The 23,057-nt window shown below is 42.8% G+C and overlaps 1 protein-coding gene across 1 annotated transcript; it reads left to right on the forward strand.

Annotated features, from left to right (window-relative positions):
• Positions 1–1,432: 1,432 nt before the first annotated feature.
• On the forward strand, positions 1,433–22,797 carry LOC134437277 (NACHT, LRR and PYD domains-containing protein 1 homolog). The gene is made up of 7 exons (XM_063186770.1): positions 1,433–1,545; positions 5,302–5,415; positions 17,892–17,968; positions 18,053–18,097; positions 18,227–18,493; positions 18,819–18,860; positions 20,886–22,797. The coding sequence occupies exons 3-7, from the start codon at positions 17,917–17,919 to the stop codon at positions 22,565–22,567; spliced, it is 2,088 nt and encodes a 695-aa protein (XP_063042840.1). The 5' UTR covers positions 1,433–1,545; positions 5,302–5,415; positions 17,892–17,916; the 3' UTR covers positions 22,568–22,797.
• Positions 22,798–23,057: the final 260 nt, after the last annotated feature.

Genomic DNA, 23,057 nt, shown 5'->3' on the forward strand with positions numbered 1-23,057 from the left:
AAGCAGACCAATGTTTTATTTTGTTTTCTAAAAAAAATAGTCGTTCTAAAAAAAATAAAGATAAGTATGCAATAATAAAGATAAAGAACATATGTAAGTAAGTAAACCTTCTAAACTTGTTTCTCACAGATCCAAAGTGTCTTTCTCTTTGTGGGCAGCGCCATCTACTGGCAACAATTGTGCAAGTGCAGTTGAACCCTCACCTAATTTCAGTGTGTTGGCGTCGGGTCGAACCTTTATTAATTTTTTGATACATTTTATTGTTTACCGCTGCTATGACAACAGGCTGCCTAGAGGAGAGAGTTTGGGTTTGCTATTCGCAAATTGCTTTCAATTAATGTTGAAGAAATTGAGCGACATGCGATTTACCTGATCAAAGTATGGCTCTCCTTTCTCTCGCAGGTGGAAATAGGAGGGGAGGAGAGGGGAGGAGGGCATGAGAAGGGGAGGAGAGGAGAGAAGAGAGGAGGGGAGAGGAGAGGAGGAGAGGTAGGAAGAGACAAGGAGAGGAGGAGAGGAGAGGAGAGGAGAGGAGAGGAGAGTCGGGGAGGAGAGGGGAGGAGAGGGGAGAGGAGAGAAGAGAGGAGGAGGGCATGAGAAGGGGAGGAGAGATGACGAAGAGATGAGAATAACAGGGGAGAAGAAGAGAAGTGTGTGTTTGAGAGGAGAGGAGAGGAGAGGAGAGAAGAGAGGAGGGGAGAGGAGAGGAGAGGAGAGGAGAGGAGAGGAGAGGAAAGGCGCAGAGGTGAGGAAAGGAGAAAAGAAGAGAGGACAGGAGAATAGAGGTAGAGAGGAGGATGCAAAATATCAAGAGAGAGAGGGGAGATAAATAGAGAGGGGGGAGAGAGAGACAGACAGACAGAGAGAGAGAGAGAGAGAGAGAGAGAGAGAGAGAGAGAGAGAGAGAGAGAGAGAGAGGGGGGGGGGAGAGAGAGAGAGAGAGAGAGAGAGAGTGTGTGTGTGTGTGTGTGTGTGTGTGTGTGTGTGTGTGTGTGTGTGTGTTAAGTTGAGTAGGCTAGACATACCGGTGTAACAGAATGGGCCCTTCTCAAAACCTAGGACAGTGTCCTTCCATACAAGTGTATCAGCCTTAATAGTCACACCCAGTGTTTGGATACTCTTTATTAGTCACGCCCAGTGATTGGATATTCTGTAGAGTTCACCAAAGAGTATCCAATCACTGGCTTGACTAAATAGGCTGATGCACTTGGAAGGAAACTGTCCTAGGTTTTGAGAAAGGCCCACTATCTGGGTCCCCGTATCAACTGGCGACTCCAGATGCGATTGGTCAAAACGCAAGTCTATCAATCCTGGTCTGAACGAATACGCCCTAGATTAAGAGTGACATTTACTTACGACCAATCACCATTGCTTCTAACATCTGCAGTCGCCAGTTGTTACGGCCCAAGATTTTACACCGGTAGAACGCTTTATTTCCTCTTTCCAGAACGAGACTTCACAAGGGGAAGGTGTGCCGTCTACCAACTGTTTACAAGTTTCTACTTACTTCTACTCCAGCGATTTTAGGCCGAGGAGGCAATGACTGTAAGTGATGTATTGTGTTTCTTCTAAACAGTTTAGTTAAGTGAGCTGGGAATCTGTTACGTTTCTGCAAAGTATCCTAGAGGTAGGTAGTCTATTACTTCTTGTAATGGCGACCGTGGTAAAACCGAAAGTAGATTATTTTCTCGGATGCAAATGAATGTTTTACATTCCCGTGATAGCCTTAATGTAGGCATACCTATAGAAGAGTTTTTTGCGACCGACAGCTGTTGTACCCTCCTACCCCTGCGCTTAGTCTAGAGGTGTTCTGCTCCAAAAAAGCGCTGCGCGTATTGGAACGACGGCCTGTTGTATTACGACGAGATCAACTTTCACAACGCTATAGGCTAACCCAGAGTTAACTTAGTAAACTGGGGTTAGTAAAACCTGAATACCTTGACTGGTGGTAACCTGTAGTCTACTGCTACGCCACTGATTTAGATGTTGGTGTGTCTTCCCCGTGTTTCAAAGCCCACAAGCTGCGCGTATCGTTGCAGGGCAAGCGCAGCCGACCAGAGAGCGATATGATTGCACATAGCTGACGCTTTCATTTTTATTCAGAGCGACTTACAACTATTATTTTTCATGGTAGCCTATTGGTTTCAGTCCCTGGAGCAATGTGGAGTTAGGTGCCTTGCTCAAGGGCACTTCAGCCATGGATGGAGATGTAGGGAGAGGTCAGGGGGGATTTGAATCGGCAACCCCTAGATTGAAAACCAACTCTCTAACCACTAGGCCTACATCACGGCTGATCACACGGATCGTCTAGGAAGTCTAAAGGGGCTGCGATTATCAATAATTTCTGCAGCGCCTTCGGAATACTGATAAATGAATTAAACGCCAGTGCGTCATGATAGGCTATTTGTTTAAATTTCACTTGGGCGAAAACGCGGCAGCCTTTATCCCAACAGTTTAGTTGCAAAATGAAAGAGTAGCGAGCGCTCTATAGTCTGTTCTCCAGATTGAAGGGGTGCATCTGGTTATTCCTTTTAGCGCTTGACAGACTTTTGAACTATATCCAAAGTATTAAATAGGCTACTTCAACTACCTTGACTTAAAGGAGAGTGCTTTGGGTAGGCCTAGTTCAAAAGTCTGTCAAGCCCAACCGTTTAGTAGGCTATCTTGACTTGTTTCATTTGATGTGCTGGTTGGATAAAGTTTGTGCTGTGCTCTTTAGGGACCACAATGGAAATAACTCTTCAGACTCTTCTGTGTACACCCCTGTCTATTTATGCCTTTCAATGTAGGCTATGGTTATTGTTGCTGTGCAATGTTTTTACACCTAATACACTAAATAAATAAATTAATTCATTCATTCATTCATTCATTCATTCATTCACCCTTGTTAGTTGTTTAGTGTCTTTTTCAGTAGGCTAGTCTATGCTATCTTTTTCATCAGATACAATGTAGTAAATGGTGTAACAACTATGTAATATGGTGCTGTTGTAGGCCTACTTCCACCATGGCTTTACTGTTACTTTGTGCACCTCTGACCTAAACCCAGACTAGCGCACAGCCCAGCAGCACAGTAGGCCTAAACCCAGACTAGCGCACAGCCCAGCAACACAGTAGGCCTAAACCCAGACTATAGTGCACAGCCCAGCAGCACAGTAGGCCTAAACCCAGACTAGCCTAATGCACAGCCCAGCAGCACAGTAGGCCTAAACCCAGACTAGTGCATAGCCCAGCAGCACAGTAGACCTAAACCCAGACTAGCGCACAGCCCAGCAGCACAGTAGACCTAAACCCAGACTAGCGCACAGCCCAGCAGCACAGTAGACCTAAACCCAGACTATAGTGCACAGCCCAGCAGCACAGTAGGCCTAAACCCAGAATAGCGCACAGCCCAGCAGCACAGTAGGCCTAAACCCAGACTAGCGCACAGCCCAGCAGCACAGTAGGCCTAAACCCAGACTAGTGCACAGCCCAGCAACACAGTAGGCCTAAACCCAGACTAGTGCACAGCCCAGCAGCACAGTAGGCCTACAACAGATTTTATAAGGGTGGCACTTAAAAAAAAACAAAGATTTGTGCTTTTTCATTCTGGTGTCTTCTGACAACGGTTGATGTTTCCACACCAGCTGATATCGCTGTTAAGTCCTCCTGCCACTAGGGGTCATCGGTGCGTTATTGCTCTTCAGGTGCTGGTAATTATTTCCCAGGTGTGTCTGGACTGATGGGTGGCAAATGGCAATCACTGCAGGGATGTGAAGAATAAATGGGTTTTAATGGAGCTGCCTAAAATCAATGAAATATGGCTAAAACATATATTTTTAATAGACATTTTTGTCCTGAAATACTGATTGAAAACTAGTTAGGAAAAATGTTTTGACATAGGCCCTATAATTGCTAGATAGGGCAGTCATGGGTAAGCGTTTAGGTCGGACGCCAGGCTTGTAGAACAAAGGTTGCCGGTTCGACTCCCGACCCGCCAGGTTGGGGGGGGGAGTAATTAACCAGTGCTCTCCCCCATCCTCCTCCATGACTGAGGTACCCTGAGCATGGTACCGTCCCGCCGCACTGCTCCCTGGGGGGCGCCGTTGGGGGCTGTAAAGGCATTGGAGGCATAAATGCAATTTCGTTATGTCCTGTGGAATGCTGTGTCACAGTGACAATGGGAGTTGGAGTTTACCTGTTGGGCTTTCACTTTGGCTTCCACAAGAACCTGTTGTCTTGTCAGCTGGCTGTTTTATCCACTTGCATGGAATGTGTACTCTCAATCACACCGCTGGAGAACTATTGTCATGTTGCTCATTATTGTTTGGTATGCTCTTAAATTACACTATAGTGTCTGGTGAAAAGGCGGGCTTTCGGGATCGGATGCAGCCTCTGATTGGTTGGAAACTGCTGTCACTCAAACGTTGCGGTCACGTGATTGGCGTGATACAATGTAACTTTATTTACATACTATAGCATATAAAACGAATTTACACACATCACGTGTGTGTGTGTGTGTGTGTGTGTGTGTGTGTGTGTGTGTGTGTGTGTGTGTGTGTGTGTGTGTGTGTGTGTGTGTGTGTGTGTGTGTGTGTGTGTGTGTGTGTGTGCGCGCGTGTTTTTGCTGTACTCAAGTGTGTGCTGTATATATTTGATTATTTATGTAAGCTGACAGACACTTTCATTTCCTTAAGTAATAAAGTTATAGAGTAATAAAAGTACTCTATTCTAGTACAACTCCACATGTTAAGATGTTCTTCCAGAATGGAACAGAAATCACAGAAATAGCTACAACATCCAGCCGTCTAGAAAACAGGTTCTAACCACTGCATTTTGGGATTCTTGTCTGCGCGCAAAGCAGAATGTTTTTGTAATGTGTGTGCCTTCGTGTGATAGAATGATCCTCATCCAAAGTGTTTCGCGCTTTGGGATTAAGACTTGTTTAACACCAAGTTAACCTGAACATAACCTGCAAATGTCACCTACACAGCTGATGGGTTACATTTAAATACATTTAGCTGAAACTAGGGATGCAAACGATTAATCGATTAATCAATGCCTTAATCGATTAAAAAACATAAATCGCAATTAATCGCAATTCAACCTACAAAAGACCCAGGTGAAATGGGCATGTGAAGAGTGTGTGTGAAGAGGGGTGTGAATAGGGGGAATATATAAAACACATTTGGATTAAAGAATTGAAATAGTACTAATTTAAATGTGGTATTTTAATACATTTAGCTGAAACTGAAATCTCTCTCTCTCTCTCTCTCTCTCTCTCTCTCTCTCTCTCTCTCATGTTGGTCTGTCTGTTCCACAGAGTCATGTCACAGAGACCAGAGTCATCTGCACAGAGCTCGGTGTCCTTGAAGAGTGACTGGTGAAAAGATGGCGGCCTTATTGAATTCAGAGATGAAACGCGTCATCCAAACACAGGTATGTGAAGCAAAAAATAATATCCCAATATGTTTAGGATTTTAACAATAACAATATTTTTAAAGATTACTATAATTACAATGTAATTATATAGAATGTAGTATGTACAATGTTGAATAATTGCAGTGACACAAGTATTTAAAGAATGGGGGGGTAGGAGAGAATGAGAGAGAGGTAATGAGTGTTTTTTTAAGTGCAACATAGCAGGGGGAGAAGGGATGAGTGCACACCAGAACAGTTGCATGTAGGGATGCAAATGATCGATTAATTCATTAATCATTAGTTGATAGTGTTAACGATCGACTTTCGATTAATTGATAAGCGGTGTTTTTTCACCTGAATTTCATAGGGCCTTTTAAAATATCAGCTAAATAGTTAAAACACTGAGTTCAAAAAGTATAAGCCTATATTGTTATGTAAGGGTTAACGTTCGGCGAGAAGGTCGCTACCGTAGAATAGCAGCACGACAGAGAGAATATTTAGACCCCGATGCGGAGCGGAGGGGTCTTGTTCTCTCTGAAGTGCTGCTATTCCACAAAGCGACCGACTCGCCGAAAGTTAACCCGCTTATTATATGGATATACTTAAATGACTCACACATGGCGGGGACATTTCTTTAGGCCTATTTAATGTTAAGATTGTTGCTGCGCAAAACAAAACAGTGCCGTTGTGGAACACCGCTAGGCAACAGCTAGGTAGCCAGGACAACAGGTGCTGTCTATCACAGCAGCTGATTAGAGTCTTGTTGAAAAGTCGCTTTAGCAGTGAAAAGTCTTGTTGCCATTGACAGCGGTCTGTTATAGACCAACCCGTCCGTTATCGAAAAATAACAGACGTGCGAACGTTGGGGAGCCCCGTTGAAATGAATGGAGCATTCGACCGATGACGTCACAACCATATAATAAATTAAATTATATTATGAGAATTAGGCCTATATTATGATCATTAAGCCCATATTGTATTTTAATGTATTATGTTATATTATATTAGATATTCCTCAAGTAATTATGCATTAGGAAAAGAAAGCAGACATCTTTTCTATGGCATCTCCACACCACCTTTGGGGGGGCATTGCTTGGTTTCACGCTGCAGGAGTGAACTAGTAGCCCCACGCCCCCTCTATGTCGCCTTGCAGTTGCCTGAGATATGATGATGACATACAACGTGTCGTTGAGTGAAACGTGATCAAACTCAGAACTTGTCTGCATATAGGTGTGTCAGCCAGCATGATCAACCACAATCATTTTAATTTTATACGCTTCAAAACAAAGAAATGCTATCTTTTGGGTGGTGTGTTGTTGTCCATAATGCAACAAAGTTCGTTTCTGAACAAAAAAATCTATTTCCTGTGTCTGTAAGGAGAGCTAATAAGCTAACAGGCTCCATTGAGAATGAATGGAGCTATGACAACAACACTTACAGCTAACATGGATTCACCTGAAATTGAACAGATGGTGCTCCTCTTCATGCATGGTCATATACTACCATGCCCAGTTCAGCTAATACTAGTCTTGATATCTGACAGGGTGTTAGTGATTAATATTACAGCTCACAATTTGAAATGACTACGTTTGTGATTTCGCTAGTTAGCACTCTAAGCTAACATAGCAAGCTTAACCCTACAGTGAAATGCTGCTTGCAGTGACATTTGCCTGTCTTGAAAGATCGTTTTTCTCATAATTCAAACAGTAACAACTTAGGGACTGTTCGTAATTTACCGGGGGGGGGGGGGGGGAGGGCCATGGCAAAAAAAATGAGGTGGAGGGGAGGGCCATGGCAAAAAAAATCGGAGTTAGGGGGAGGGCCATGGGAAAAAAACGAATGGAAAATTTTTTTTTATTTTATTTTCATATATTATTTTAAATAATAATAAAGAAATGCTCTGAAACACATCGCTTTGCTATGCAAGGTCCCGGGTGCATACTTTAGCACTGAAGCGTGTATACTCATGAACGACCATCCGGGTACTTTGGTCTTGAATTTGCGTTACGCCCCTTTATGGGTGAAAACAAACCGAATGTCTCATTGACTTACATGCTAAATCGGCTAGCCTAAATGAACACATTCCATGCTTCAGCCACGGCTGTTTGGCTATATTATTTGAACAGCCGGCAACACAACACGTTTTCGGCACGTTGCGCGTGAACAACGATAGTCTACAGGCCCGTATCTTACGTTTATTAAACCCCAACATCACCAATTGACTTGCATGGGTTGTTTTCCCCCACAAATGGGCGTAACGCACATGGAAAACGTCACGCCGTTCATGAGTATCTGTAGAACTATCAGGTGCATGCAAGCAGCAAATTAACGTGCCCAACACGTTTTTTTAACGTTTATTTTTGGTGAGTGACACGTTCAGAATTGGTTCAGAATAGGTTCAGAATTGCGTTCAGATATGGTTAATTTGTAGGTTCCCGATTACGTGCTCAGCACGTTCTGAAAGGGTTATTTTTTGGTGTCCAACACGTTCTCTAAACGTTTCAAAATGGTGTCAAACAACACGTTCGGAAAAACACGTCCACGGACGTACAAATAAGGTGTACATTTGGGTTTTATTACGTGTTCAACACCTATTTTTGACACCAAAAATAAAACCTGCCGCAGCGCCATATGGGCTTGCTTTTTCTGTTAGGGGCTTAAAATTTGGCCTATGCTTTATCCTATAGCATTTATGAGGCCATTACCATTATTGCAACTTTTATTATTATAGCCTTAGTTAGCCTAATTATGCAAAAGAAGAAAAGCATATGTGTAATGCATGTATTTATTTTTTTAAAACAAGCTGCCACTTGGACTTAAGGGGCTGGGCCCGGTTGCACAAAACACCTTAAGTTAAGTATTTCCCTTAAAGTCTGAGTTAAGGGTCCCCTAAGTGAAAGTCAGTTGCACAAACACCCTTAAAATTTCCCCTTAAGTTTTCCTTAAGGGTTTCCCCTTAAATATTTAAGAGTTTCCCTTAAAGTTAAGAAATCCCTTTAAGTTCGTTAAAATCGTTGCACAAAAGACCTTAACAACTAAGTTAAGGGAAAATATCGAGGGACCGATATCGTCGCCTTAAAGCGATGGTTCGGAGTAGAATCACCCTAATGCCATTTGAACCGTGACACCCATCCACCTTTACACCCGAAGTGTTTTCTGCCGCAGGCTTACATCAACAGAGTTGCCGTGTTATTCGATGTTTATTCCGGTTAGCTTGACTCAAGCGCATATGGATACTGGGCACCGTCTCCAAACTTTCCCCACAAAAATAACATGTCATGACACCAAACTTCTGCAGTAGCACAAATATGGTCTGTACTCACGAAACGAAGCATTTGGAAGTTTGGAAATAGTCCAGGAGTTTATTATTATCAACACAAGCCGAATAGCTTCTCTGCTGCTAAAGCTGCGCCAACGTTACTTCCGTCATCTAAGACAAGCATGTAAGAGTCCTCAACGAAGCTCATAATATGCACAATGAAAAGTGAATTCAGCATCAGTATTGATAACGAAAATCCTTGTCTAATTGATAGTAGGTAAGATTTGAAATATATTTTAAGTATTGCCTTGAAAATATAAGCCTTAATCACAATTCAGTGAAAACTTTTTTAACACTCTCGTCTGGAAGTTTGTTGAAGACTTTTACGGGCTTGTCTCATATGACGGAAGTAACGTTGGCACAGCTTTAGCAGCAGAGAAGCTATTCAGCTTGTGTTGATAATACTAAACTCCTGGACTATTTCCAAACTTCCAAATGCTTCGTTTCGTGAGTACAGACCATATTTGTGCTACTGCAGAAGTTTGGTGTAATGACATGTTATTTTTGTGGGGAAAGTTTGGAGACGGTGCCCAGTATCCATATGCGCTTGAGTCAAGCTAACCGGAATAAACATCGAATAACACGGCAACTCTGTTGATGTAAGTCTGCGGCAGAAAACACTTCGGGTGTAAAGGTGGATGGGTGTCACGGTTCAAATGGCATTAGGGTGATTCTACTCCGAACCATCGCTTTAAGTCAGACATGGCCGAGTTTATGCACATTCAACAACGTGATCAACGGATTCAAATAAGAGTTTTCCGCGACCGGGAGAACCCAATGGATAGGCACGCTTACCGACGAACCGTTAATTATTAATTATAGATTTGATAGACAATCCATATATGAATTATCCGACCGTCTCGAATTGGACCGACCATGCTACAGGAGTTGTGCTCTCCCTGCCGTCTTGCAGCTGATAATTGTGCCAGAAAATCAGCGTTGGATGGGCAAGAACATTTTTGGGTGGCACTTCATTAGACCTATAACATCAAGTTCTCATAACAAAACGTCTATTTTTTACTCAAATATCTGCGTATATTCAGTGTTTCCTCATTGTGAAGATTATCGGATGAAGTTATGGCCGCGGGGTTAGGGTAGCCCATTCATTAATTTCCTCCCTCTCAGTCTCGTCCATTGTCCCACCATCACGAAATGTTTTTATTGCCCTCAAACCCCACATTTATTTTGCTAACATGCATGAAGATGACAATGATCAATTTACTGTAGTAAATCCCTTAGGGCTTTCCCTTACCTAAGGGAAGGACTTAAGGCATTCTGTGCAACCCCCTTAAGTAGATCCCTTAGCTAAGGGAAAATGAGCCCTTAAGGGTCACACTTAAGGGAGAAAACTTAAGGTGTTTTGTGCAACCGGGCCCTGGAGTGCAGTCTGTGTCTGGGCTTTCTGTTGACAATGTTGAAGAGGACGCTTGCGTTGGCTTCACCTGAAACATGAAAAGAAGAACTTATTCAACAAGTGATGCTCATGACAAATATCATAATGGGCCGCAGCTGCATGAGCCCTCTCTAAAAATCATGATTTACTGGTCGCGAGGATTTCACTGTAATGTCCGTTGGGTTCAAGGGACTCGTGTATGAAATATGAAACAAAATCTTGTCAACATACTTCTATGTCTTCTCACCTTATTAATAAAATAATACAGAGGTGGCACCTGTAGTAATCTTAAATACTAGTCTATAGAACAATACAATGTTCGTAACGGTAGACTAGAAGTATGGAAACCACGTTTCATTACAGTCTAAAAGCCCCCATTGTTTCTAATGAGTAAATGTTATTAGCGAAATGCTAATGACAACTCACCGGAGTTTCACGTTTGAAGTTTCACGTTGTAGATCCAGAAAGAGAAATTGTCAAAAGGAGGGTTGATAGTTGGTAGTAAAGAGGATGCGGGTAAAGTCAAAGAAGGTGAAAATATGAAAGATGAAGGATAAAATAGTAAAAGTTTACGGTGAAATCAAGAGGGTGAAGGTCTGTCAGGTCAGGCAAAAGAAGTGAATTTTCAGTTAATCAGAGCGGTCGCCTAGCAACCGGCCAAGCGCGAGCTGCACAGCTGCATCCAGTTCAGACAAAAACAACTTGGACTTCAGTGCTAGATCAGTGTTTTAAGTAGGGATGCAAACGATTAATCAATGAATCGACTTTAATCGATCAATGCATTATTCAATTAAAAAACATGAATCGCTATTAATCGATAATTCAACTGACAAGAGACCCAGGTGAAATGGGCATGTGAAGAGTGTGTGTGAAGAGGGGTGTGAATAGTGGGAATAGGGTCATTTCACGTGAAATCAGACACTTTGGGACCCGACCGACCCGGATTTCAATCATACTTGGTGTGCCTTTTCAGTAGCAAGGTAGCACCCCAGAACTGCATTGGTTTGAATCTGACACTAATATTAAGGGAGAAACAGACTAGGAAAGGTTCACATGTGAGGGTAGGACACTATACATTCAGCCTTGAATATATCAGTCAGTGTTAGTCACAAAAAGATGCCTGTGGTGTTGTTTGAAAGCTCTTTTCTGGCTCTACATATTACACAATCACCTTGGAATACAACTACTCTCAGAATATGAATTATGATGAATTGAAAAATTAAAAATTGAATATCTAAAAAACTCATATTTTAAAATGGCCAGTTCCTTGTCCAAACGTAGCCGGCAATGTCATGAGCAGCACCTAAAATGCTGGTGTTCGGTTTGTTATTCATTTCAGAGAGAAGTTGACTCACAAATATGGCATCATACAGACCACTTACTAATAATATGGTAATACCATAGTAGCATCACATGACAAAACAAAAACAAAACAAAAATGGTCAGTGTCCATGGTCCCAGGTTTCAGAAACTAAGACAGATGTCCATTTATACACACCAAATGATGATATGTGAATGTTTGAACATTCCTTCTCTGTGTACCTGTGCCATCTTCCCTTTACCGTACTTTAAAGAGATAATCAATGGCTACACTCTCATTTTGTACTCTACCAGTGCATTCGAAGCAGCAGCTGTGTCTTTTGTAGATAATGTATAAGTACGTCCCAGCTTCATGATGGTACATCTCTGTTGTGGCAAACTGGCAATGGATGTTCTTGACATTATCCTTGACTGACTCCCTTGAACCAGGAACGTTTTTAAAACTATAGTTTTATAATTCAAGATGCTATTCAATCAAGAACATCCATTGCCAGTTTGCCACAACAGAGATGTACCATCATGAAGCTGAGAACCTGTTGAAAAGGTTTGAATCTGCAAGAACTATTCCAGGTACTGAAAAACTACACAGCTTCTGCCCATTGTCAATGGACACAGTGGAAGTTAGGCCATTTTCAGCATTTAGAGAAGGCAGAGTTGAAAGAGTGAGCTCAGTAAAGGAATGTGTTACATTTTCAAGCATCAAAGGGTATATTGTAGCTGTATATGATGGCAACTGGTGGCTAGCATGTGCTGAGGAATGTATGCCGAGCACTGGAGAGGTGAAACTGAACTTCCTGCATCCTCATGGGCCATCTCCATCCTTCACTTTTCCCTTCAGACTAGATATACTTGTCATGGATCATCAGGATGTGCTTCTGGTAGTGGAACCTGTAACTGCAACGGGACGTACTTATACATTATCTACAAAAGACACAGCTGCTGCTTCGAATGCACTGGTAGAGTACAAAATGAGAGTGTAGCCATTGATTATCTCTTTAAAGTACGGTAAAGGGAAGATGGCACAGGTACACAGAGAAGGAATGTTCAAACATTCACATATCATCATTTGGTGTATAAATGGACATCTGTCTTAGTTTCTGAAACCTGGGACCATGGACACTGACCATTTTTGTTTTGTTTTTGTTTTGTCATGTGATGCTACTATGGTATTACCATATTATTAGTAAGTGGTCTGTATGATGCCATATTTGTGAGTCAACTTCTCTCTGAAATGAATAACAAACCGAACACCAGCATTTTAGGTGCTGCTCATGACATTGCCGGCTACGTTTGGACAAGGAACTGGCCATTTTAAAATATGAGTTTTTTAGATATTCAATTTTTAATTTTTCAATTTATCATAATTCATATTCTGAGAGTAGTTGTATTCCAAGGTGATTGTGTAATATGTAGAGCCGGAAAAGAGCTTTCAAATAACACCACAGGTATCTTTTTGTGACTAACACTGACTGATATATTCAAGGCTGAATGTATAGTGTCCTACCCTCACATGTGAACCTTTCCTAGTCTGTTTCTCCCTTAATATTAGTGTCAGATTCAAACCAATGCAGTTCTGGGGTGCTACCTTGCTACTGAAAAGGCACACCAAGTATGATTGAAATCCGGGTCGGTCGGGTCCCAAAGTGTCTGATTTCACGTGAAATGACCCAATATTTAAAACACCTTTGGATTACATAATTGAAATAGAACTAATGTGGTATTTTCTCTCAATTTTGAATGAAAATGTTTAGATTGAGTAGTTTTTTTTTCGAGAAACATTGAGATTTCGGGGGAAAAACGCTGCTTATCAATTAATCAGTAAGTCGATCGATAAGGCTATCAACTAATGATTAATGAATTAATTGATAATTTGCATCCCTAGTTTTAAGAAACGTGTCTTTTGACACCAAATTTGTACGTTCAGATTTCGTGTCAGATCAGTGTTTTAAAAACGTGTCTTTTGACACCAAATCTGTACTTTCAGATTTCGTGTCAGATCAGTGTTTTAAAAAACGTGTCTTATGACACCAAAACTGCATGTTCGAATTTGGTGTCAGATCAGTGTTTTAAGAAACGTGTCTTTTGACACCAAATTTGTACGTTCAGATTTCGTGTCAGGTGCGTTGGTATTTTCACGTGTCATTTGACACTAAACCTAAACGTGTATTGAACGCTTTTAAAAGGTGTTTTTGCAAACGTGTCAAAGAAAACGTTCCACAAACGTGTTTGACACGTTGGTTTTATTCAACACCTAAATGACACCGTTAAAAAACGTGTCAATTGGTTCAGAAAACGTGTTTTGCTGCTTGGGTAGCTACTGTAGATTGCCCGCGCTGACTCTCTTTCACTGTAGGATTGCTAGTGCTACGGAGGAACATTGAGCATCATAGAAAATGACCGTGAGCAAATATCAAACTAGCTGAGGTGAACTATAGGCCTATGGGCTAAACAGTTTGGGAAGTTTTGACAACGAATTGGATGGGCATTTCCAGAGGAATTTTGGAGAGGTGTTGTGTTGTAGTCAACTGGTGGTCACAGCCTCTGGTAAGTCATGATTTTATATAATGGCACCGCCGTGTGCTTTACATCTGTGTTCAATGGTCGCATAGCACCGCCGAGAGAGACGTTTGTTTTGTTTAGCTTGTGGTGTCAAGGTATTAATAAAAGTGGTATTAACAGCGATATGTTGGCTTGGGCATGCATCAACACGGTCTTAAACCCATTGGAGGAGCTAACTTGTTGTGAAGAGAAGTCTCATCACTTTGGTGATCAAAAACGGACCAACTAAGCAAGGAATTAGGTGAATTTAAAGTGCGACGGAAGAAGGGAATGTCACCAAAATTGTGCACTGTGTCAGGTAAGAAGTGACTTTTGTTTCTTGTGGTGGAGATTGGATTCGTAGTAGCACATTGGTAGGCTAGGTCTTGCCTATTGCTGGTGAAGTCTATCTTAGCCTCGGAGTTGGCTATGGGGTGAATATAGCACAGCCGATGGTGTGCGTGGCTTGTCTATCATAACTGTTGCCAAAATTGAATTGCCGCGGTGTGAAATGGCTGTGCTATTGTTAGATGTTTTGGACTTTTGTAGTGGTGGCGATTTGTTCCTTTTGCCTCTTGCTGCTGATTTGACCACCGTGTAGCGGCACCTTTTAGTGCGTCTAAAATATGGCCAACGTCAAATGCAAACTAAAGGTGGCTTTCACACTCTCCCTGTATCAATAGCCAGCAATGGCACCAGCTGCTTTGGCGCTTAACCTACTTCTCTCGCCGATCACAGCACAAACTCTTTGGCCGTCAGAGTGTAGCCTAATCACATTCGGGAAGCAGTAGGCCTATGCCTGTCTGTGTGTGCGTGCTTTTGTGCGCGGGCGGGGAGACAAGGCAGGGGTCCTGATCGTATGCATCTTGAGATACCAGTGGTGTAGTCTACGTAGAACGCGGGTATACGGAGTATACCCACTTCTAAATTTCAGGGATTTCAGTATACCCACTTAAAATGGATTGATCCATTGTTTTGAATGGCACAAATATATACAGTATACCCACTTCAAAAAAATCTCAAATATACAGTATACCCACCATAAAAAAAGTAGACTACACCACTGTCAGATACACAGTCGCAATTGCAAGAAAATCTAAATTGTTTGAAAGCCCGGTCACCTATCACAAGTGCATCGCATAGCCTAGTCATGCATTTCTACTAATTTCACACATTGTAGACTGCCCATGGAGAAGAGAGAAACTGTCACGGCAGCGCGATTTGCTCTTGAACACGCCCTCACCTCCACATAGGTGCGCGTTTCCCTTCCATAAGAACTTAATAATTTTGAAGTGAAATGTTAAACAAAAAAAGGTAAAATCTAGTCATCCTTGGTTAGGCTACATAAAACATGAAGAAGTTAGTCAGATGGGATTCGCCATTCTTCATCCTAAACTTGATTAGAATGCAGGAAATTGCATCTAAAAAAAACTTTTTTTTTGGGAGAGGACTCCCAGACCCTTCGCTGACTACAGCACCCCCTGGTCAAAATGAGTTCCTGCGTCCCTGCAATTTGTCTTGGTGACAGTGGAGTTAAAAGGCATCCCATGCAGCCGCAGAGGTAGATTCTAGCGGCTTCTCATAGGTATCCACTGATATCGATAGCACATAATAGTGCAGACAACCGTCCTTCATGTAGGCTACTCTGACTGTTGTCATGATGGTTGTTCATCTACCAATTTTACATATTACATTTTTGTACCTGTAGGGGGAGGGCCATGGGAAAACAAAATTGAAGTGGGGGGAGGGCCATGGGGAAAAAAATTGAGGTGGAGGGGGGGGCCATGATTTTTTTTTTTGACCGGACTTCCAGCGCACCAGCCCCCCCACCGGTAAATAACGTACAGTCCCTTACACCATTGGGCTTGGCTTAATCACGGATTCAAGTACACATCTCCAAAAGACCCACAAGAACTCTAGAAGTTGCAATAACGATTTAATGGATAAAATCTGCGCACCATGGATTTGAATAGGACTAGAACTAGAACTACTCAACAGTCTCTAGCGCCCTCTAGCGATTAATCGCGATTAATACATTTTGATCGAGCAACCTCTTGCTCGACAACTAATCTAAAGTCGATTAATCATTTGCATCCCTAAGTAAAATGCATGTTTATGGTCTGTATGAGTGGATATGTACACACGTATATAAAGGGGGAGCTATGGTCTGCAGAATGGTGTCCTGTCTACACCATCACATAACATAACAGCATAACCATTTGCATGAAGCTATACTGTACATTTATGAAGCTACATTTACGCTATCTAATATGAGCTGTTTTGAATGCAACACCTAAGATGGGTTATTTTTATCAGACTGGCTTGGACTGGCTTTCAGGGATGCGGTTTTTGTCTGTAGACTGTGGAAATAAGATATGATGACCTTATTATCATACCAATGAATGAATTGCTGTAGGGGTCACGCTCCATTATCCATCTGCAACACCAACATTGCACAGGTTGAGACTATAAAGTACCTGGGTGTGTACTTTGACAACAAACTGTCTTGAAATGCTCATGTAAATAATGTGTGTACCAGGATCCAGCAGCGGCTCCATTTTTTATATAGAAACAAAAACAAAATGCATAGCTCTGGGAAACTAGCTATTTTGAAAGCTTGGTAGCTAACGTCAAGATGGATCAGTCCAGTGTATTCCACTATAAAATCGAGCTGAGCAAACATATGAACAGTTTACTCAAGTTGCCTAAACCATTGAGAATAACGGTCTTTACCTTTCTAGTGTTGACGTGACGTACCGTTGAATGTATGCAACTCTGAGCCAGCTAGGTTTCTGATGGCTACGAGTGGGTGTTTGGTGTGCAGCAAGGGGCAATGCCTCTTTTTAAGTAGACTCTGGGTGTTTGGTGTGCAGCAAGGGGCAATGCCTCTTTTTAAGTAGACTCAGGGTGTTTGGTGTGCAGCGAGGGGCAATGCCTCTTTTTAAGTAGACTCAGGGTGTTTGGTGTGCAGCAAGGGGCAATGCTTCTTGTTAAGTAGACTCTGGGTGTTTGGTGTGCAGCGAGGGGCAATGCCTCTTGTTAAGTAGACTCAGGGTGTTTGATGTGCAGGAAGGGGCAATGCCTCTTGTTAAATAGACTCTGGGTGCAAAGCCTCTTTTTTGTTGCGCTGTTGTAGAGAGTGTACTACGATATGCAGTCACGGTTTGGTTTGGGAACCTAACAGTTAAAGTTAAGTCATAAATCAACAGACTGACCCACTCTGGTCGGGGTAAGGGAGCACCCTACCCTACACGTAACATATGAGGAGTCTGTGCTTAGACAGGCTAAGAAAATAATCGAAGACCCCACACTTTTTGCACTCCACGTGTGAACTGCTCCCTTCTGGCAGACGATATAGAGTCCCCTTTAAAAGCAAAAAAGTTTAAAGTTACCTCTGAATAGGTATACATTTTCTTTCATTCCCACATCTATTAATTTACTAAATTCAAGCCGCTAACTAACATCTGTCTTGTAGTGCTATGTATAGATAGTATACACCCATTATGCACTTCAGTACTGCACTTGATCTATTGTATCTTTGTTATGTGTGTTTTGTTTTGTTTTGTTTCTTGTTGGGTGTTGGATGTTATGTGTTGGGTGTTATGTGTTGGGTGTTATGTGTTGGGTGTTATGTGTTGGGTGTTATGTGTTGGGTGTTATGTGTTGTATGCAGCAGCTTTGTAATGTCCAAGACAAATTTCCTGCTGCTGTTGCTCCCCCTGTAGTGCACAACTGGCCAATCCCCATGCATTCCACAACTGGCCAATCCCCATGCATTCCACAACTGGCCAATCCCCATGCATTCCACAACTGGCCAATCCCCATGCATTCCACAACTGGCCAATCCCCATGCATTCCACAACTGGCCAATCCCCATGCATTCCACATTCGAAAACTAATTGAAATCCCATTTCTGATTGGCAGTAAGGAGAGCCTCTGTCAGGACCTCATGGAACCCCATAGAGACATGGAGGAAACCAAGGACAGTCCCGGGGCAGCAGGTAAGATTAAGATCAAAGGTTGGTGAAAATGCGTATTCCAAACGCAAGGTGTTTTGAACATTTAACCCAACTGTCTCCACACAGGTGCTGAAGAACCGACACATTCGGGATCTCCACCTAAAGCCAGAGGTACAGAACAAAAACGTCACAAAACATTACAAAGCCTGCTAAATATTAAACACAATGTCAGCAACAATCATACCACTTCTGGATTACCTCTAAATGTGTCCTGAGTCTATGAAAATTGTTTCCTCACAGATCTTGTGTTTGAGGCTCGCAGGGAGCTCATCAACAGGATTGGTGAAGCTTCTCTGAAAGCTGTACTGGATGGCCTTCAGCAGGGGGTCTCTGGCAGGTCTGCGATAACGAGTCGCCAGAGAAATGAGGTTTTGCAACAACACCAAGTGACTCAGGACCAGGTGACGTGTCTTGTTGACATGTTATGGAAGAAGGGTAATTCGGCTTGTCAGAGATTTCTCTCTCTGCTTGGAGAAGTGAATCCTGATCTCTGTGAAGACCTCTTTGGTGAGTGGCCAGCACATACATGGTGGCTAAATAAGAGTGATGGTGGAGTTTTCCACTGCTTTTTAGGGATTTAAAATGGACTTGAGAATGCCCATTCACATAGTAATAGTATGGCTGCACGATTACGGAGATAGAGATTTCTGGCCAGAAACACCAGCATGTTAGTAATAGTATGTACGCTTGAAGGCAGGTCACTATCGGCAAGATTAAATCCCGACAATTAAATCACAATTGTAGATTATTTTTGATTAATTGTGCAGCCCTAATTGAGGGTGGCCTTAAAGTAAATTACAACAGATTTTAAGTTTCTCCGGTCACTCTGCAGGCCCTGTGGATTCAGCTGCAACAACACCCAAACAGGAAGCAGGTGAGTGGCATCAGAGATCATTAATGGTAGTCAGTGTTTGTAAACTTGACCATCATAAAATACAGCTTTTGGAGTCGGATGACGTTAACTGGATGTTATCAGAGGCTGGCCCACAACTGCCCAAACTGCAAGAAAACTAAAGAATATAACTTCTGATTTGCTCTTCTGATGTGACATCCCTATTGATCTCTCAGAAACCAGTGTAATGTGGATTGGAGGATGTAGACGATAAGCAAAGTGAATGATGAAGTTTGCCTGCTTTACTGTTTCCATGGTTTCTGTAATCAACATTTATAAAAACAAAAGAGAAAGTGAAAGCAGATGCAACCGCCAGCACATGAGAATACTACAAAGAAGGTTGCAATGAAAGGGCTTCAATCTGACTTTCAGTGTTAAGTGCTCAGCATTTTTCTGCCTTGCGTTACGCACGCCTCTCCACATGCTTGTAAATGGGAAAGCCATTTAGGATTTGGGTCAGTGTATAAGCGACATGTATTGTATAATGAATATCTAACACTGTGTGGGCCAGTTCTCGGTTCTGATTGGCTGATATCTGTGGTCAATCGAGCGCAAACCTACACCTTCCACCTGAAGATTCTATGCGCGTGTAAATTAGACCCAGCGCATCTAAATTAGACCCAGCGCATCTACATCGGTAATGAGAATATGTTGCAGTTGGGGTAGGGAGTCTGAAAGAAGAGCACATCTTTGCACCATCTGTGGTTGGGGTATCAGTGTGATTGCAAAGACATTTCATTCCTGCTGTGTTTATTGCCCCTTGCTGAGTTTTTGTAGCGAAACGTCACGGATCAAATTAAAGCATTTTTAAATACATTTCTAGGGATGCACCGATACTGGTATCGGGTATCGGCACAGATACTGCTCATTATACTCGTACTCATACTCGCCAAACACTTGCCGATACCAGGAAACGATACTGCTATTACACGAAACAATGCAAAATCTCGTCGCGTTCTGTGGACTTGAAAGCAGCATGGTAAAAAGTGCCACCTCATACATTTATTAACATTTAAATTCAGATGGAAATGGACAATAAAAAATATCACAGGTGGAAAAAAACAAGGCCATGCATTTATTTTCATTGTATGTTGGTGGTAAAAAGGTATCTGTACCGGTACTCTGTATCGGCAAGTACACACATTAATGTACTCGTACTTGTATCGGTTTTCAAAAAAGTGATATTGATGCATCCCTATACATTTCGTCATCGATGAGGTGTAACAGTGTTAGATGAGCAATAAGCCACTTGAGTCCGTGGGTTATGCTCTATTGATAACGGGTGTGAGGAGGTTTACGGCACTCCGCTTCGCGTCGTGCCCCATAGTTAGGCCTACAGTTGATTGCAGTTAAGGACAGCACAGTGAATCTGATGGATATGTTCAATTATCTCGCACTTTGCCGTCCGGAATCCCCATTCAATGCCACGTGGATATAGCCTACACTGGCTACTGTAACGTAAGTCATAGTCTACTTTGTTCTGCTAATCTGTCATTGTTTGTAAATTCATGTTCATTTAATTTAAAATGGTCAGCATAAAGGCTGGGAACAGTCACTTGCGCTAACGTGGAGAGCGAGGGGGGAGAGGGTGATGATGCTGACCGACCTGCACTTGCTTGTAGGCTACTGTAGCCTAGTCAGCTGGCGCATGCTGTTACATTATGTCTTTCAGTTGGCTGATAGAAATCAGTCTTTCCACACTCAATATCCTACGTAGTCTTTGTGTTTTATGCTTGTAAAAGTAGTAGGATTTTAATAGCGTCGTCCGCCGGTGGTCACTCACTTTTTTTTTGAAACCGTGGGCACCGTGCGGTTGCCCACTACCCCGTTCCGTGACATGCAAACCGTACGGTCTCGGTTTGCAACGCAAACCGTACCATGCCTACTACCCTCACCCGTTATCAATCGCGCATAAACCATGGCCTCTTGTGACTTATTGCTTAAGTCTTCATACATGTATTTACTTACTGTACATTTACAGCAGATATTTCACTAACTTTCTTACAGACCAACAGCCATTGTTATCGAAGCTGAAAACATCGATTGTCTCAAAGTACAAGAGAGTAGAAGAATATAATTCCCTACCAGGACAGGATGTCTTGCTGACTGATCGCTACACTCAGCTGTTGATCATTGAGAAACACAGACAGCAGGAGGAAAGAGAGAAGGAGATGCGTACCAGTGGAGCAGGGTTCTTTGGTGCCAGACAGAGGGAATATAAAAGTATTACTGTGGACCAGCTCTTTAAGCCTGATGGTCGTGGAGATGTTCCCCAAACAGTAATTCTCCAGGGCAACTCTGGACATGGCAAGTCCTTCACCGCTCAGAAGATCATGTTGGACTGGGCATCAGGAAGCCTCTACCAGGATCGCTTTGAGCTTGTTTTACACCTCGCCTGCAAGGAACTCGACCTGTACAAAGACGAAGAACAGAGTAGTGTCTTAGATCTTGTGAATGTTGAAAAGAAATTTACTCCACTGATCCAGAAGAAGCTGAAGGAATCACCAGAGAAGGTGCTTCTCCTTATTGATGGATTTGATGAACTTCAGGTTCCAGAAATCCGCAAGTCTTCTGTGAAAGACTCCCCCCCTCCAGCTTATGTTGAGGCCATTGTGGGCGCTCTGAGGGGAAGCATCCTATCTGAGTGCCACCTGCTGGTCACCACGAGGCCTACTGCTTTAGACAAACTGAACAAGCTCCTCAAATATCTGCCCTGTGCAGTGCGCTGCACTGAGATTATGGGCTTCTCTGAGGAGGGCGTACGTGATTACTTCAAGAGGTTCTGTAAAGATGAGAAGTTCTGGGAGAAGGCACTTGGCAGCGTGAAGAAAAATGAAACTCTCTACACCTCCTGCTTCATTCCAGTGATCTGCTGGATTGTCTGCAATGTATTTAGGGAGCACATGGTAAAGCACATAGAAGTAACTAATGCTTTGGAAACAACTACCTCCATATTTGTCCACTTTGTGTACATTCTTCTGAAGCACCACTGCCAGGGTTTGAAGCAGCCAGTGCCAGATCTGCTGAGGAGCCTTGGCCAGCTGGCAGAGAGTGGAATACAGAAGCAGCAGGTTCTGTTTGACAAGAAGAGTGTGGAAGGCACAGTCTCAGATCCCACTAGTGTTCCCTTCCTGTGTAAATTCCTGCTGAAGGAGACAGTGGGAACAAAGGAAATGTTCAGTTTCATGCATCTCAGCTTCCAGGAGTTCTTCACTGCACTACACTACACCCAAGACGAAGAGAGGGTAAAAGAGCTGCTTAATCCAATTGAGCAACAACAAGGCAGAACCCATCTCCTACCTGTCATTCAGTTCCTCTTTGGTCTTGCAAATGTGAAGGTGGTGCAAGATCTAAAGGACCTTGAGTTGACCACCAACATCTGTTTGGAAAAACATCTGAAAGAGTGGGTGGTTAAACTCATTGAAAAGAAAGATGGCAGAAAGATGCTCTTCACTCTCCACTGTCTGTATGAGCTCCATGATGAGGACTTTGTGAGGGAAGCCATGGCGGTGTGGGATGAGGTGAAGTTTGAGTCCATCCCCCTGACGAGGGCAGACTGCTGGGTGCTGCTGTACTGCCTGCAGTGCTGCCCCACCATACCCAGCCTGACGCTCTCACGGTGCAACATCACACCAGATAAACTGAGAATGCTGCAGCCTGCACTGAACAAATGTCAGGAGCTGGGGTGAGTGAATGGTGGCGTGTGCGTGTGCAGACGCGGAGTGGCCATCGGGAGATCGGGGACTTGTCCCAGTGGGCCGTGGCAGTGAAATGTTATATCGCTGCCTTATTATGTTTCTCAGCCAGCCCTAAAGATAAACATGTCCTATGACAGGGGCTGACTTACGACTTTCCACTACCTTCTATTGCAAATTTGTTGACTTGCCAGTATATATACCGTGTACCAGACGGCAATACCTCATTGTCAAACAGTAAATTGGCCACACCCCTTCTCTACTGATAATTTTCATTCACCATAGATAGTGGAATTTTAATAGATCTTACTAGATCACAACGTAGACAGACTTTTTGTAAGCTATAGCCTACACTTCTAAAAATCCCCACACTCAAAACTTTGTGCCCGTGCTCATCCTGTCTTCATTAAACGATATTTCAATAGGCCTACAAACTGTCAAAATGACAGTGGAGTGCACATTTTCATGGAACAGTAGCATGATG

This window comes from Engraulis encrasicolus, chromosome 21 (assembly GCF_034702125.1).
Source record: "Engraulis encrasicolus isolate BLACKSEA-1 chromosome 21, IST_EnEncr_1.0, whole genome shotgun sequence".
Lineage (NCBI taxonomy): Eukaryota > Metazoa > Chordata > Actinopteri > Clupeiformes > Engraulidae > Engraulis > Engraulis encrasicolus.

What these genes read in the sequence shown, in the direction of transcription:
- LOC134437277 (XM_063186770.1), top strand. Translation starts at nt 17,917, where the DNA reads ATGGAACCCCATAGAGACATGGAGGAAACCAAGGACAGTCCCGGGGCA. An exon ending in GGACAGTCCCGGGGCAGCAG is followed by an intron (nt 17,969 to 18,052) that starts GTAAGATTAAGA and finishes GTCTCCACACAG; the next exon opens with GTGCTGAAGAACCGACACAT. An exon ending in TCTCTGTGAAGACCTCTTTG is followed by an intron (nt 18,494 to 18,818) that starts GTGAGTGGCCAG and finishes GTCACTCTGCAG; the next exon opens with GCCCTGTGGATTCAGCTGCA.